A 19,244-nucleotide genomic window follows, 5' to 3' on the forward strand; every position below is an offset into this window, starting at 1 on the left:
TTATACATAATTATGCATAAACGGTTGTACATAATTTATAACCGTTACAAATAAACTACGTATAAATTAGTCATGTACAACCGTTTATGTATAATTATGTACAAGAATTTTTTTACCGAGCTACTATATTTTAAAAGAGATAAGATCGAAAGACATATCATTCCGCGATGAATATTATACCAACAAATGTGTTATTGATAGCGTTGAAGGTCATGCCTATAATGAGGAAGATATTAAGATAAAGATAAAGTAATGATTCATTTGTCATTTTGAAATTAATATTACAATTACAAACAATTTTGCAAATTACAATATAAATATTATAAAAACAAATGTCTGAAAATTGCTATAGAAATTAAAACTTCAAAAGTTTTAGATTTGAACAGTTCAAAGTTTAAATTACTTGCGCGAATAATTGGTCTGTTCTCATTTTACCTTGCAATTTACATTTACAAAACAAATAAAAAAAAGTGCTAATATGTATTATAAAAAGTATTATATGAATTTGTAGATCATTAATAATAGTTGAGTATAAAAACTAAATATTTAATGTATATATATATATATGTATATATATTAGGTGTTGGAATTAATTCGTAGCGTTTTACAAGTGATGGGAAGTACTTTCATTAATGTATTTTTTAATGCTCATATGAAATAAATAACATTCTTTCATTAAAAACGCTACGAATTAATTCCAACACCTAATATATATATATATATATATATATATATGTGTGTGTGTGTATACATACATTACAAATTTTGTTCCAAATGGACCAAGCGATTAAAGAAATAAAAAACTCAAGCTATTTTTATGATGACTTGTTATTTTATGTTTTGAATGTGTTAGATTCCACTTAATTCTATATGAAATTCTAGAACAATAACTTTCTTCAACATTCAAATACTTTCGAAATATATTATAATACATATTCCAAAGATCTTTTGCGCTGAACACAATGTTGTTGATAGAATTTGTATAGTTTGTCAAGATTTTGTGTTAATGTGGGGATAAAATGAACAAAAAATAACATTTTTTTTGTAATTTTAACATTTTTTATAGTAATCAATATTAAGTGAAATGAGCTGATAAGTGTTTTAACACAAATCTTTATAAAGAAGAAGCAAATTATTTTTGATCAAAGTTGGTCTTGATGTTCAATAATATTTATATATACAAATGACTATACAAATGCAATTATATAAATACAATTTTTTACAATAAAAAGTTGTTTTGAAATTATGTCTACGGAAACAATTATAACCTAATAAAAATAAATGATACGATTATATTCTAAAATTTATTTGAAAACTCTTGAATTATACTTTTAGATCAGATAAACTTTATTTAGAAACAAGATTTCGTTTTGCTATAAAAGATTAAAAACAGTAAAAAATGCCATTTTTTGCCCACTTCATCTCAATTTACCCAAAATTCTGATTATACAAATTTTACCAATGACATTGTGTTTACCAAGAAGAAATTTTCGGGATATGTACATTGTACTTCAGAGAAAAAGAAAAGTGACTTTTTATCGAACAGTGTAATAAGCGTATGCAAACAACTGATAATGATAAACAATAAACGTGCAAGATAACAAACTCAATATGATGCACTATTTCTTTAAGCACTAAATTTTTGCACTAAAGAAAACTTTTCAAATAATTTCTTAATTAATTACAATTAAAATCGGACTATTTTATTTTTGCGAACTATTAAAAGACTATTTTATTTTTGCCTTGTCTTTTATTTATCTCTGCACTCATATTTAATATATGAAGTACTTTTCTTTATTACAACATATATATATATATATATTAACTTTGGCAGCCATTATATATATATATATATATATATATATATATATATATATATGTATATATAAAATGGCTGCCAAAGTTAATAAATAATTTTATTGTATTGCCGACATAAAGAACAAATAAAGCCGGATCTTCATCGAAGAAAGTTCTGGTGCAATAAGTTGAAATAAAACAAATTTTTCTTATTTCACTACAATTTATTATACCAGTTTATACTAATTACTTCAAGAATGAATAGGCTTGTATAGAAATACTTAATATATTCTAATATTTAAAAGATTGTGTTCTTAAGTTAAATATAATAAGAATTTCATTAATTTATAATGTAAACTGAAGAACACACATTGACAAAAAACGATAACAAATTATATTTGCTAGCTTGAAACTTTTAACCATTCATTATATATCATAAATATCAGCGAGCGAATTTTTTACACAAAAAAGTTTCGATTTTTATGACTTGCCTCTGAAACATCTAATTCCTTCATTTGCTCTTCTATTGTCTGATGATGAACACTAAAGAGATCTTCAACATCTCTGAGTACCATATTTATATCCTTAAACTCTGGATCGTTCGATGTATCCATGATTGGTAATCGATAACTTTGTATCTGTCATCTATCCATTTAGATATTTTTCCAGAAATATTTGCAGGATAATCATTATCAGACACCAGCTTTGAGATTTTCTATGTCCAGAAACTTATCCACATGTTTCTTCGTGATATTTTCGATCTAAAATATTCAATATATCTTTTAAGTTCTTCAATAAATTTTCTTTGTTTTCCTTTTTTGCTGATATAATTTTCTTAAGAGTTGACAGATCAGATTTAAAATAAATTTTACAATGGGCCTAAATTAAATTGTATATACCTAGAGCTCTATGACAGGATAGTATTTTAAAAATAATAACAATAGTTGTATAATAATAATAATAGTAACAAAAGTAATAATAATTATGTATATATATATATATACATATAATCATATATACCTATATTAATATATTATATTATAATATAATTATATATTTTTATTATGCTTAAAACTATAATTATAATAATTATAACAGGAACTGGACGACAAGGGAGACTATTTAATGAACTCTGTCGAAGATAAACTTCTTTATGCTGAAATTATAATTAAAGTATTAAGAAAGTTACTGTAATTACAATATTCATAATCAGGAAAGTCATCTAAAAGCGCATTTGCAGCAAAGTTTTTTAAAAGAGTGAAGAAAAAGTTTATACTCTAATATCTTACTTAATCTGCACTATATAGTTGAGGTGCAAATTATTTTATTATGTTTTATTAAAAATTAAACTACAAAATCGATTCTGTACTTGCCTTTGTAACTTCATAAACAAAGAAACTGAAAAAATCTCAAGACGCAATGTTATTTCTAGGAAATAAAATAATAATATGAAGACATAGACTTGTATTAATAAACTCGTATTAAACTAAAGCATAAATTAAGCATTTGTACATATTATTTATTTATAAATAAACTTTAATTACAATTAAAAAACATTGATTTAAATACTTGATTTATATGCTTGACATACCGGTTTTATTTTCTCAAATAAAATACGAATATATAAATTTGAAGTGGTCGCGTTTCGCGTCAAAATAAATGAGATACTTTATAAATCGATACTTTATAAATCTAGTGACATTAAAATTGCTCGCACACTACTGCCAGTACATCCATTTTTGGTTTGGGAACTGTTTGATTACATACATTTTCTGATCTGTCGATAAAATCGTATCGTCGAAAGTAAATGTGGTTCGTGTCTGTAATACATCCACAGAATAGAAGCGTACCGACTATTCTTTTTACGGAGAAAAGAGAAGATTCTCTGATAGAGAATAAATTTTTCTCGTTAACTATACCCGCAGAATGTCTTGTTGATCAAATGTATCTTTCTGTTATTGCATCAATGCATTCTACTTGCATGGCTTTTAGCGACACGTGTCAACTTGAGTTGAAACTAATAATTTTGATAAAATATTTTATATATTGAAATTATGTGCACAATATATTCTTTGTAAAGTGAAGAGACCGGGGCTCGTTGGCATAAGAGACAAATTGGCATTACGTTCTATTTATAATAAAAGAAACAAAAAGTTACTGCAAAAGTTACTGCAAAATATTTCTTTTACAACATAGATATTTCTTCCGAAGTTTCATTTAAATCAAATAAATATTACATAGATAAAGAAAAAATTCTGATTCAAGAGCAGGCAAGAAAATTTTTAAGCATTTCGTAATTTCGTATTAATGTTCTTCAGCTTAAAAAAACAAATCGAATAAGCGATGTATTATTAGTTAAAAGAAAAGTTTTTTGTAGTAAACAATATGTTATTTTGAGTAACAATGGTAATTTGTTATAATGAGATGATCACATGTGCAGATATGGGGTACGTTGACTCATATCGTAAGAAAAGATTAGAAACTCGCTGTACCGCACATGTGAACATTCAGTTACAATTTAACTCTAACAAAACGCTTTATATTTAATATTTCTATATAAAAAGAAGATAAAATTGAATAATTTATACTTATTTTTTTGTAACAATAGAATTTGCTATTTGATCATTACAAAATAACTTTTAAAGACAATTTTTTATAAGAAGTATCTGCTATTATATTATACATATCTACATAATACATATCTATTATTTCATTTTTATTTCTATTATTTTTCTATTACGTTTCTATTACGTTTTTGTTAATTTAATATAGGATTTATCATAGAGGCAATTCATATTGTGATATGTATCAATTTAATCCACATATCGGGGCAATTAACTATGCAGCATGTCAACATTTCATTTATTGCGAAGGAACTATACAGTGTATAGAATCATTAATGACATAAAAATGTAGAGAAAGGTTCTCTCTATCATATTGATATATTTTAATCATAATAATTTATTGCTTAAAAAATCTAATGCCGAAATTGTGAAAACTATGCCAACCAGGTCTTCCTTACAATTATTCTTATAACAAATATACGAGTAATTTATTAGTGTGAACATAAAACGTGATAGTTAAATTTCATTTTATTATTGTTTGAGATCGGTAATTCGAAAGGAAAGCAAGAATTCTTTCAGTCGATCGACGTTAATTGTCATTGAACGCATGCACAAATTGAGCTCGTGATTTCATCTCAAACATGATTTTAATCTTCGTTAAAATCATTAAATTCGTCGTTCTTTGTTCCTTTTAAAAACAATTCGTTACACGCAAACAAGTTGTCGTTACCGGCAACGGACAATCGAAGGTTCTAGAACAATTCAATTCGCGCACGCGAGCGCCGCGCTCCGACGAATACGTCACGCGCTGTCACCAATCCCACGCACGGATTTTCTGCCGCGCATGACTGTTACGTTGAACGTCGCTAGAAACGAATCCAAAGCGCCAATCAATTTTGTACACCTAATGCCACGTAATAATCACGATTGTGGCAAAATTTTATTGGATTTTTCCCAAAAGGGAAAGCTCAGATCGAAAGCAATAAATGCCTCGATCTCGCCGTCCTCCTTCTTACTTCCAAAAAAGTTCTTAGAGTTCTTAGAGTCGTAATCTCGCTTCGTAAAATCGCCGTGCTAATCGTTTAGTGAAATCGCTATAAACCGAAACTTTCGAGAAGCGTCGAGAAAAATCGCCGAGATTTTCCATCACCGCGATTCCAAACTCAATTTGGAAAAGGTGACCGCTTTTAATATTTTGTTAATCTAATTCTAATTAATTATATCTTTTGACTTTGTAACTGAATACATTAAAGAAATTCTTTTGTTAAATTAAAAGAAACGGAGTTGATTTTACTGTCGTGCATCATATCAACCTTGTGCCGTTCTCTCACTCGAATCTTTCCGCGCGGTGCATTCTCGCACAATTATTATTTTCTATTTTTATTCTTAATACAATAAAATTCAGAAAAGGACTAATGAGAGTCAAATGCAGATATAAGAGCGAATATTTAGGAGATGCAGATAATAATCAGATATTACGAAACATTCGACAAATAAATAAAAATGTTTAAATTATTAATATCTGATTATCATATGCATCTCCTAAATCTTTACTCTTTACTCACTTTGAAGTTATTTTCAGTATATAGTAGCAAAAAATCTTCCATTGAGAGCAAGTCACTTGCAAATTGCAGAGATGAAATCAATACACTAAATAAATTTAAATCTATCTTTATAACATCGCTTAATCAAAATTTAAAACATCAAATAATAAATTCAAGTGATTCACCTGGTACGTTTTATAATATATTGTAGATGATTACTTGTGGAGGAATTTACATAGTGAAGAGAATCCGAACCAAGAATCGAAACTTTTGTGAGTAATAAATTAGTATCACATCATGATTAAAATATATACACAACAACTTTCTGTGTTAACTTATATTAGCATGTTTTAACATTGATTTCATCGCTTTCTTATCTTTACTAATTATGTTTTCTTATTATAGTAATAATGCAGGTAACAGAATTGTGTGTGTGTGTGTCTTAATGATGATAAAATTATATTAAAATTATTATTATAATATTATACGATAAATGAAGAGCAAAATTTCAAAATGCATTTTGTCAATATTTCATTTTTTTAGTTAGATATGACATAGTGTTCAGTGTCACTGAAAGACTGTGAAAGACTCACAATAGCTACTCTAAAATATTCAAAAAGCATTTCTTCATCGTTAATTTATATGCTGAGAAAATATAGACATTTCAAAGTGCAAATAATGATTTTTGATTTATAGAAATGAACAAAATGCATTTGTTCATTTGCTAACATTTTTAGCAATTATTTAGCAATTTTATTCAATATTTTACATCTTACTGATTGGCATATTGTTATTTTTCATAAAGTATGTATTTTTCTTGTGTGTACAGTTTCTTTCTTTCCCATTTTTTGAAAATTACAAAGGACAAAACGCAATTTGAAAGTCTGCTCCTCAGATATATTAGGTGTTGGAATTAATTCGTAGCGTTTTACAAGTGATGGGAAGTACTTTCATTAATGTATTTTTTAATGCTCATGTGAAATAAATAACATTCTTTCATTAAAAAACGCTACGAATTAATTCCAATACCTAATAGATATAATGATTATTTCAAATATAGATACAGATTATATCTAATGATTAGTTCAAATCGAAATTGTTAAATAAATAGATGTAAATTTTGTACAAATAATTTGCTTACCTTTTATGATTTTATAAAAATATATATATACAATATATATTCTTTTCTATAGTAAAATACATATATATATGAAATCGTATTTAATAAATTTTGATTTTTGTCGACTTAAATAATTTTGTCAAAAAAAAAAAATGCTTTATATTCTTTTAACAATGTTATCACAAATACATGAATTAATTAAAAATATGTGAATATAAAGATTCGAGGTAAATCAAATAGATATGTATATATAGCGGAATTAATCATTAAAATTTTTGAAACAAACGACAAATAGGAAATTGTTAAATTTTAAACATATAATAAATTGTCAAGTATTAAAATAATTCTTTAAAATACCATTATTCTCGGGTTTGGATCATCTCGAGCGATCGGTACGAGACACTTTTGTACCTATATACAAGTATATAAAAAATTACAATAACGCATATATTTTATTATTATTAAATATAAGTATCCCTTCGTAACCCGTATTTCATAAAAAAATTATTTTATTCATTTATATTTCATAAAAGATGATTTTTAGCAATGTGTTAAAATATATTTTCTTACACGCGAATTTTTTAAAATTTTATATTAAAGATATTATAAAAACGGTAAGCGTAATTAACATCTTGCCAAATAATCACTATTATAATAAGCGGTCTAGAAGATTTGGAATTCACATCCTCCTGTAAAGACTGTTGTAATTTGACGGATAGTTTTCTTTGTGGATCTTTGAATTTTATGTAGAATCAGTATACATTAAATCCGCTTTCCGTTATAAAAATTACTCGTCTTTGTATTGGATGCTAACCAGCATATCACAAAGTAAATTTGTTAAATTTTTTATGTAAATTTAATAAATTTTATAATTCCAAGTTAACAATTAAAAGTAAATACAATTTATTGTTAATATTTCATTCCATTTATCAATATTACAGTAATGATTGTTTTAAAATTTGTGTTACTATACATATATTTTCAACGCTTTCGTATAATCCCGCATTTTTAATTTTATGCTACTATGAAATAATATCATTTTTATTGTATCTTAAACGGCATTTATAATTGTATCTTGTTAAATATGGCAGAATTAGTAGTTAATTATGTGTGTGGATAAATTTTTCTTGTTAACTACTCGCAGAATATCTCAATTAAACATGTCTTTTTGTTAATTATTGGGGCATTTCATTTTATGTTTAATGTATTATTTTTCCGTATTATTCATCGAATGTAAACAAGGATAAATGATGGATGATTTGGGCGTATCATGCACTCATAATCTATAAGGTACTTACAAAGTAATGTGTAGGTAACAGAAAAATTCAAATGTTATTGCTATAACTTTCAAATTTCTATGCATTTTTCTCAAAATTATATTGACGGCGGAAAGAGAAGACGTTTTTTTCATCAGTCATGATACATACCATTTTGTTCGAATTCACTACAGGAAACAACACGACGATATAAAACAATACTGGATATTTGTCTGATTTGTGTCGACTAACACAATAATTGCACTACTAGAGCGCTGAGATTAAAATAACTAATTATAATCATTTGTTACTATTTAACTGATTTAAATCATCAAAAGTTCCCCAATTAAACTGAAAAATATAATAATAATAATAATATTATAATAATTATAAATTATATAAATAATTGAATTAATTCCGAAATGTTCTTTTCATGAAATTTGGGATGGGACAACAGTAAAATTCTATCAAGCTGCCCAATGATTACTCCTTTTTTATGTGCTAATGGATGATTCGAAAAATAATTTAAATATCTCCTCGAATTGGTAAGTTTTTTATACATATCTAAGATAATGCTTCCTTCTTGAATCATTAATTTAACGTCCAGAAAATTAATACCGTTTTCATCGCCAAAATCAACCGTAAATCTAAGTCTATCGTGGTATGAATTAAATAAATCTAGAACCTCTTTAACCTTTTCTTCATGTATGGCTAACACAATGTCATCAACATAACGCAAATAAAATGGAGAGATGATATTATTTGTAGTGAAAATTTCTTGTTCTAAGTCTTGTAAGACTATATTCGCTAGTATAGGCGATAGAGGAGAGCCCATTGACATGCCAAAAATCTGCTTAAAAATTTTTTTATCAAATCTGAAAAACGTGGAGTTAATTATGATCATAACTGCTTTAACAAACTCATGTAAAGGAATCAAAGTCTTATTTTCAATCCAGTTCCATCTACATTCAATGCTTTTTAATACTAAATCCGTAGGGATGTTAGTGTACATGGAGACCACGTCAAATGATATGATATTAAAATTTCTTTCGATTACCTTTCCATTAAGTTTGTCAACCAAATCATGACTATTTTTTACATAACTAAAATTATTATTATTACTATTATCGATAATTTCTTTTAAGAAGGTCGCCAGTGGATAAAAGGCGCTGTTAATGCAACTAACAATTAATCTTAGTGGATGGCCTTCTTTATGAATTTTTGGCAGTCCATAAGATCTCGGAAGTTCACTATCAGATACATAAATTTTTTGTATATGCTTGGGTCAATGTACCCCTTGTTTTTCCAATTTTTTAATAAGTTTCTAATCTCTAAATTTATTTTATTAGTAGGATCTTTATTCATTAATTTATATGTAGTCTGATCATTAAGAATTTCATACATTTTCTTCCGATAATTTTCACGATTCATAATTACCGTGGTGTTTCTCTTGTCTATTTTCGTGATTAGAATCTCAGGATTCTCTGAGATGAATCGTTTAACCTCTCTTACACCTTCCTGTATAATTTTATTTTCAGCCAATTCCGTATCACAATTATTAATTGACTTGAGAATGTGGAATGTTTCATTTCTGACCGATTTACAAATTTCCTCGTCAGCTTTAAATAAATTATGTTCGACGTGTTTAATGAATTCACTCTCGCACTTAATAAATAGTTCTAGAACTTTCTAAACTATTTGGCTCATGAATATAAATAGCGGAAAAATATGTGATACGACCAATAACAATACATAATGTCACGACAAATTTCTATTTGTGCAATGATTATACTTGAGATTCATCGATTTATTTTTGCTGTAAAACAGGTAATGTTTCTTTTGTTTTATACTCCGTTTAAAAGATATTAATAATAAAATATATTATTGTAAATTAGAATCTAGAAATTCTCGTTCTACACTTTTCACTATATGACTTCTGACGTTCTAACATTATTATACGAAGCAGCGTAGATGCAAACACGATTTTTACAATTATAACACACGACGGTTGAATTTTATTCCAACTTGATGTAACTCTGCGTCTTAAGAATATTATTAATTTTACTGAAGATGACCAGATTGTGGCCGAAACGTTTAATATTTTTATTGTAATTTATAATGCAAGAATAATTAAATATCACAAACTATAATACAATTTGTGCTGTGGTTCTTTATGCTCTTTTTTTCATATTTTTGAAGTTATAATCACAATTGTTTTTTACATTTTTCGTTATTAGTTTTATTGTTAAAAATTAAAATTTTTTTAATGATAAAGGAATTTACATTTTATAAGTACTTCAAATATTCACATAAAATAATTTATGCAAAGTTTCATTGCGATTCACTGATAGTTACTTACTAATAGTTACTTACTAATAAGTTACTGAATAAAAGTAACTTAGTTAGAAAGATATAGAACAAATAAATATTTTGTTTATGTACTGAACAATCAGTCCATGCATCGTAATGTAATTCTATATAAATAAATACATAATGTACTTATATTTAAAAAATTGAGTTTTTATCATTCATTCTATATGTCTATATCCGTCATCTTTTATTCAAACGTGATTTTTTTGGTGGAAGAATATATCACAAAAGAAGATATTATACGATTAATTCTAATATTTCCTCACCAATTTATTACACTGTATAAATATCATTTATAAATATTAATTATTGTAATTTATTAGAATACATAATTAGCGAAATAATTGTCAATGTAATCTGTATGTTCAAATAATCTGTTCGCAAAAATGTATACGTTAGTGGAATTCAATTATTCATAATTAATACAAAATATATTTTATTAATAATTGAAAAATAAAATTAATTTCCAACTTCTTTAACGAATCATTGTAATGTATTCATTATATCAAAGTTAATTAGTAATTAATATATTACATTTCAAATAAATTAATATAAAATAATCACTTATTTAATATATAATATATTATAGGACCGTAAATGTGACAACACAAACTATAGAAATCAAAGCCTTGAAACGGTCCAGCTGGATCTTAATGCTTACATGATTCTTGTGAATTTATATATTACGTATGTAGTTTCCAGAAACGCGCGTCAAAATGATTTTTCGGTTTTGAAACGCTAACTCTATTAAGCTAACGCAGTAATGTCACGAGTTAAATTGATTAGCAATTTAACAAATTATTTATGCTTATTCGCATCTTCGAAACGATTTTAATAATAAATAACATAATAGGTGTAGTAAAAAGAAATCCATTATTTTTCCAATAGATGGCTTTAGTAATTTGGATCTCGCATTGTATAAGTGCGATCGGATTACGCTAGATAGCGTTAGAAAGATAAGATTTCGTATTAAAAAAACTTCTCAGACTGTTTTGTGATTGCTTGACTCAGTATTGTTTGAGCGCGCGTCAAAGATGGACACCAGCAAAGAGAAAATACGCCATATTTTACAGTTTTTCTTCGATAAAGGCGAAAACGCAAGCCAGGCTGAAAATGTGAATAGTGTTTATGATTCTGATACTGTAACAGCCAATCACGCGCAATTTTGGTTTCGTCGATTCCGTTCCGGTAATTTTGATGTCAAAGATGTATCACGCTCTGGAAGGCCAATTGTCGAAAATGTCGATAAAATAATGGAAATCGTCGAGTCCGACCGTCATGTAAGCACTGTTTCGATTGCCCAGGAGCTAAACATTGCACAAAAAACCGTTTGGAACCACTTGAATAAGGCTGGATACAAAAAGAAGCTCGATGTATGGGTGCCATACGAGTTAACGCAAAAAAACCTCATGTACCGAATTTCTATCTGCGAATCGCTGCTGAATCGCAACAAAATCAACCTATTTCTGAAGCGGATGATGACTGGTGATGAAAAGTGGGTCACTTATGACAACGTCAAGCGAAAACGTCGTGGTCGAATCGCGGTGAGCCGGCGCAAACGATGGCCAAGCCAGGATTGACGGTCAGGAAGGTTTTGCTGTGTGTTTGGTGGGATTGGCAGGGAATCATCTACTAGAGCTGCTCCCTTACGGCTAAACTCTTAATTCGGATCTGTACTGTCAACAATTAGACCGTCTGAAGGAAGCAATCGCCCAGAAGCGACCAGCGTTGACCAATAGGAGAGGAATTGTATTCCACCAGGATAACGCAAGGCCACACACACCGGTAGTGACTCGCCAGAAGCTACGGGAGCTTGGTTGAGAGGTTCTTATGCATCCACCTTATAGTCCGGACCTGGCTCCAAGTGATTACCACCTGTTCCTGTCTATGGCGAATGATTTTACTGGTGAAAAATTCGCCTCAAGAGAAGCTTGTGAAAATCGACTGTCCCAGTTTTTTGCCAATAGGGACGAGAGTTTCTATGAGAGAGGCATAATGGAATTACCTTCAAAATGGCAATAAGTTATCGAACAAAATAGTGCATTTGACTTAAATCCGATCATTCTAACTATACTAAATAAAGCCTTCAATTTCATGCAAAAATAATGGATATCTTGTTACTATACCTTATATTAAAATCAAAGATGCGAATAAGTATAAAAAATTTGTTAAATTGCTATTCAATTTAACTCGTAATATTACTACGATAGCTTAGTAGAGTTAGACCAAAAAATCATTTTGACGCGTTTCAAGACCGAAAAATCATTTTGACGCGTTTCTGGGGACTACATACGTAGTATATAAATTCACACAAGAATCATACAAGCATTAAGATCCAGCTGTATCGTTTGATTTCTATAGTTAAGTGTGTTAGTCAATTAATTTTAAATAATTTAATTGTAATAAGTTGGTGACAAAATTTTAGAATTAGTCGTGTTAATACCTTCATGTGTGATGCATTCTTTCACCAAAAGTAATTCTTCTTTTAAATGAAAATCACGAATCATTTCTGTCACAAATTCCACAATTATCTTTCCAATAATCTCTGCTCTTTCAGAAAGCATAGAACTTTCCACTTTTTCAGGCAGTCGTATTTTGTATAAAATTTGACTACAAATTTTCAGTCCATCAGTTATATTTTGTTTTGAGAGCGACAAAGATGTTTTATTTTGCTCAGCATCAAAAATTGCAGTTTTCACTCTATTAACATGTGCGATTTCATCAAACATTTCTATCGTTTTCCATGCAAGTAAATTTTATTAAAATACTTCTTCAGTTCAGAAAATCACTGTGCCAGTGAGTCGAATGCTTACTGATGTGAGCAATACTTCGATTGGCGCGTTGTCTACTTGCTGTGTTCAGAATCATCATCCGAGATTCAGAATCATACATCCGGGTGTAATTTTATTCTTAATGTTGGAAACGCGCCCTCAGTACCGTTGACATAGAGGGCGAGACGCGTGTTACCGGCCGAGGAGTGACTTTGAGGAAGATGCCGGAAGTAGCCGCGTGTGAACGGAAGAAGACGAGATCGGATCGCGAGTAGAGAGAGTGCCCGCCATTATATATTTTTCCCGCCTTTATAGCCGTTCGCCTCTTTTACTGCCATTGTTACTACGTTTAATCCGAGCCGTGTGCTCTCAATGTTCTGTAATAAAGTAGCGTGTTCGTGTAAAATAAGAAGTGTCTAATATTATTGAGAACTTTACGATCCCGAAACCGCGGCTGCAACACTTAACATTCGGCAAAATAAAATGAAATTTATTAAGGTATATTTTCCTATACAGTACGTTTTTTAAATTATTACAATATTTATTTAAAAAATCAATTTCTTCAAAATTATGGGTCAATGACTAAAATGGCCGGACTATTTTTTGTTTTCCTTTTCAAGAACAGCCTATAAAAAGCGGATCAAAATTTCTGACACCGGATGTTCCATTGTAAATATAATTTTAAGAAATCCACATTGCTTCTTCGAGCAAATTATTATTTGATCTATGGACTACTATTTCATAAGTACAAATTGCACAGCTTTTATATGAAGCAAACATTATTACGACGTAACAACTGGAGCATCATATTAGACAAGGAAATGATAAAGAAAATCTCAGTTTCGAAACTTTTTGTCGTTTTCAGCATTAAGATTCTACTTCGCAGATACGCATTAATCCGTATTCTTTAATCCTGAAAAAGGATTTTCGAAGGAGTAAGAAGGAAAAAATAATTGTTATACAAAAATTATATATGTTTCGGTAATTCAGATGACTTTAGAATTCACTTCCTTCTTAAGAGACCCACTCTCCCTTTGCTTAAGTACAAAATATCTTTGTGCATTATGAACGCGTGATCGTGTTTATTTATATTCTGCAATATTTGTTGAATAATTTATTGAAATTATTTATTTCATTTTTCCTATTTTATCATATTCTAACTAAGCTTTTTTCTTATATTATTTTCATTTTGAAAGCAGAGCATATTTGTCTTTAAGGTAGAGAATTTATAATATATTATAAGACAAATAATATGTATTTTAAAGGAGAAAATTGTCTACTTTACTCTTGGAAAAAAAACGAAAACTTAAACATACGTATATATTATCAACTTTATTTGATAATAGCTTTAAAGAAGGATAAGCAATGATTAAAAATCCTGTAGAAAGTTGCTTAGTGTCATGACCTTGACAATACATCAACGTTATCGAAATGGACAAAAGGTCGCCCATTTACTAAAGTTTTATCAAAAAAGTACATAGGTACATACAATAAATAATTTTGTTAAACAAATAAGTATATGTTTTCTTTACACCTGATTTATCTCATTATTCTATTCATAAAAGTATTAGGATATTACGATTATATCAGAAAATTAATAGTTTATGAGATATTTAATGTCAATTATATAATTATGCCAGAAAAATGTACCTATAAACATATCGTAAATTATTAATTTTTTTAAATTTCGGACTTAAAACTTGTATATGTAGAATGATTATAGAGAAATCATATTACGTAAAAAATCATAATTCTATTTTAAAAAGCGCAAATAAACATTACATCTTTTTTATTTCCTCTCATGGTACTTCTATCTAGAAAAAAATAACGTGATTACAATAGGCCCCTCTCGAAACAGTTGCACTTTAATAGAAAATACTTTTTATACTTTTTAAAATATGTCGTTGTAAAAGTTAATTTGAGATATTTTGTATTAGGTGTTGGAATTAATTCGTAGCGTTTTTAATGAAAGAATGTTATTTATTTCACATGAGCATTAAAAAATACATTAATGAAAGTACTTCCCATCACTTGTAAAACGCTACGAATTAATTCCAACACCTAATATATTGGATATGGGAATAAGTTTTCGCCCATTGCAGAAAGATGTCGTTAGTAGCATTGCTCGTGTGTTTGATAGAACGGCAAGACATGTTTTTGAAAGATGTATGTCCAAAACTTTTGAGCCCAATAGATGGCATTAGTTCGAAGCGTAACAAAGAGTAACTTTTTTTATGTTGAAGATGTCAGAATTTATTCCAAAAAAGCAACATTTGCGGGAAGTTTTACTCCATTATTTTATTTTAAAGAAAAGTGCTGCGGAAACGCATCGTTTGCTCGTAGATATTTACGGTGAGCATGCTCTATCGAAAACTAGTTGTAAAGAATCGTTTCGGCGATTCAACAATGGTGATTTTGACGTGCGTGACAAAGAACGCGAAAGTGTACCGAAAAAATTGAAGATGCAGAATTGCAAGCATTACTCAAAGAAGATTCGTGTTTATCGCTTGATAGGTTCGCAAAAGAGTTAAACGTTGATAAATTCACTGTTGGAAAACGTCTACACGCAATGGGAATGGTGCAAAAAGAAGGAAATTGGGTGCCATACAAATTGAAAGAGAGAGAGACATGGAAAGACGTTTGGTCATCTGCGAGATGCTTCGTCAATGACAACAAAGGAAGGGTTTTCTACATCGTATCATAACTGGCCATGACAAATGGATCTACTACGATAACCCTAAACGGTTGAAGGTATGAGTGATGTCAGGTGAACCAGGTCCATCAACGCTAAAACGAAATCCATGCTTCAAAGATTATGTTGTGCCTAGTGAGATCATTAGTCATCAGTCCGATAAATCACTAGTCCTACTGATCATTAGTTCGACTTCTTTCCTTTTTGCAAAGATATATCTATACCTAATATTTCATTAACAGAGAGATGCGCAAAGATCGCTGAACATCTTTAATAGTGAATTCCAAATATCACATTACATCATTTTGTCATAATTCAATTTTAAACTTTGAAGTTACATCGCTTATGTTTATCCTATCATAAGCGTTAATGCATCAAAAAAGAATCGCGGAGACATTTAGGAAGTTCGTAAAAATTTCACAGCAGATATGAGTTTTATACAGTTGTATTTCCGAGACTGTCCAAATAATTGCATGCACACTGCGAGCACAAAGATAAAAACTTTTATACGGAACTTTTATAACTTTATTTTTTGAAACGCATTTACGTCTTTTGACGCGAAGTGTCTTGGATATGGAAGTCTGTTCCATTGCTGAGGCATAGCGTCTGATTCAATCGTATCGTAACTACATGTCGACATGCGGTGTAGCTCTCTCTTACAACTAAGGACGGAAAATTACTTTTACAATTAGTTTTGTCGTTACTTTTTTATGACGACATATGTCAAGATCAAGTTCATTGAAGATGAAAATGATAGTATGATTATTCGATTACATTACTTCCTTCACACACACAATGTTTTTTAAAGATACCCATCTCTTAGAAATATTTAATAATGAAAAGTAGTAATTAATTATTTATTTTAAGTAATTGTTGTTTACTATGTTTTTAAGACTCAAAATAAATATTATATATACATGTTGTGTACAGACGGTACGGACAACATACAATATGTCGTCAAGGTCATGATCAATGATGGAGATGGCTCCCTTTTTATATGTTACCGAAAGGTCTTTAAGTGTTTCACACTGTAAACATTTTGACGCACAAAGTCAATAAAAATAGCTTACAAAATGAATACACATGTGTACATATTTATAATACTAACCCAAAGATAGCTGCACAAATCAGAGCACTTAACGTAATTATGTATAGATAAATATCCAGAAATGCTTTTAACGTCAGACGCCAAAATGTAGTTACGTTGTTATGAAACAAAAGAAATAAAATAAAATTAACACTTGCTGTGACATAAAAAATGTATATAATCAATCCGATTATTATACGAATTATCCAGTTACGTAATCTTTGGTATTCCTTTGGCGCTCCGAGAGCTTCCAATGTGTCGTCTACTATAGCAAGTTTACGTAAGCACATTTTCAAATCCTTTAAAAAAAACCATATTAATCGATTATGCGACATAGAACAAAATTATTGTAATTTTATATTTGAGTAAAAATTGTTGTTGCAATGTGTACAGGAAATGTGATAGATAAAGAATTATTTATATTATAATAATGTAAAGCATTAAAATTGATTATTTAAAAAATTAATTGTTAAAAAAAATTTTTTTTTTAATTTAATTTAAATCATTGCAAACTATGAAAAAGATTACATGCTAACAAAGTAATAGACATAAAATATGATACAATATACTATAGTAGCTTGCAAATAGTTAGACGTCAGCAAAACTGCTGTTATATAGCCTACTAGCAACAAAAAACTAGGACTAAGACAATGATGCAATGAATGGTGAAGGAATAGTTAAAATCATATGCACACACACACACATACACACACACACACACAGGCACAAGCACCTACACACATATCAGTTACAGTCTCTTTTAAATACTGTGAGTGACGCAATGAAACACGAATGCAGCAGAAAGCAGGGGGACAAAGAGGGAGAGGTTTTTATAGAAACAGAATTAAAATATTTGACTAAGGTGTAAGAGAAAGCGGTACGGAACATAATGAAATGATGAGTAATCTTAGTACCTTGATTAAAAATAAATAGAATGAAGTTCAGAGTTTAATTGAAAGAGGCGTTGAATAGAGGATATAGAGAAGTATTGAAGCAAAAAAAAAGAAAAAACGAGAAACAAGATGTAGAATAAAACGTTGCAACATCCTAAGCCAGCCAGATCTCTGGTAATACATACATATATGGTTTATCATATTTACGAACGCATTAGAAGCGGAGGCAAGAATTTTGGATACGCTGTACACTATATAGGAGTTATTGATTAAGAACCGAAACGTAGACAATATCGCGTAATCATAAAATAACAAAACGAGTAATTGAGAAGAGAGAAGTTTTTAAAAGCAGGAAAGGTGTGGCGAAGAGGATAAAGAAAACGTAGACGGGCATAAGCAGCTCGACACTTGACAGACACATATGACTGGAATATCCATGAAGAATCAACATAGACACTAAAAATTTTAATAAAGGAGGAGCGTGAAATTGAAACGGAATTAAGAAAAATGTCGAAGGATTGGATACGGGATAATAATGTTGAGGAATGGACCATTAGCAAAGATGATTTAAAGAGATTTAGAGTGAATTATTAGTTGATCATTTGCAATAAATTTTAGTTTTTTATTTAAAGCAGAACAGGTTGCAAAAGCATCGAATGGGTGAAAGAATTTGAAAAGAATTACGTCGTCTGCATACATGAAGAGCTCAGAGCTCACATTCTTTGTCTTCGACGTCAAATTCACCGTTCTTAAATTTTTGAAATTCACGACAACTTCTCTCACTTAAGGCAGCCTCACTATATGCTTCTACAAGCAATCGATGAGCCTCAGCTGCAGATTTCTTCAAATTAAAGAAGTAAATCAAATGTTCTCGCCAATGACGCTTATTCGGCTCAAAACTCGGCATTTTCGCATAAAAAAAAAATATATGATGCTGATACAAAATCGCTAGTATTTCAAGGTTATGTTGTTGACAGATGTCCAATCTTACGATATAATGTTTTACATCAGACAATTTTAATCACTGCTTGCTAGTGGCGCCATCTTTTGTCAAACGGCGGAAACTTATTTGTACACCTATATCTGAAGACACGGTAGTGTCTTGGCACTAAGTACATGTATAGTCATCACAATGGTTACGAATTTAATT

General features: G+C 29.3%; 1 protein-coding gene and 1 long non-coding RNA gene across 3 annotated transcripts in view; both read left to right on the forward strand.

Moving 5' to 3' along the window:
* Positions 1-10,927, forward strand: part of LOC105144392 (uncharacterized) — a 41,844-nt gene extending 30,917 nt beyond the window's left edge. Inside the window, exons 3-6 of one of the 2 annotated variants that reach the window (XR_015546890.1) lie at positions 6,117-6,177; positions 8,739-8,826; positions 9,820-10,108; positions 10,177-10,925. This is a non-coding gene — a long non-coding RNA (uncharacterized LOC105144392). Of the gene's footprint in view, positions 1-6,116; positions 6,178-8,738; positions 8,827-9,819; positions 10,109-10,176 lie in introns of both variants that reach the window. The other variant, XR_015546892.1, reaches the window with a different exon arrangement.
* A 758-nt stretch (positions 10,928-11,685) lies between these two features.
* On the forward strand, positions 11,686-12,231 carry LOC105144396 (histone-lysine N-methyltransferase SETMAR-like). The gene has a single exon (XM_011053279.2). It carries the CDS (start codon positions 11,686-11,688, stop codon positions 12,229-12,231), a length of 546 nt encoding a protein of 181 aa, XP_011051581.2.
* Positions 12,232-19,244: the final 7,013 nt, after the last annotated feature.

Source organism: Acromyrmex echinatior, chromosome 12 (genome assembly GCF_024713525.1).
Source record: "Acromyrmex echinatior isolate Ae372 chromosome 12, ASM2471352v2, whole genome shotgun sequence".
Classification (NCBI taxonomy): Eukaryota; Metazoa; Arthropoda; class Insecta; order Hymenoptera; family Formicidae; genus Acromyrmex; species Acromyrmex echinatior.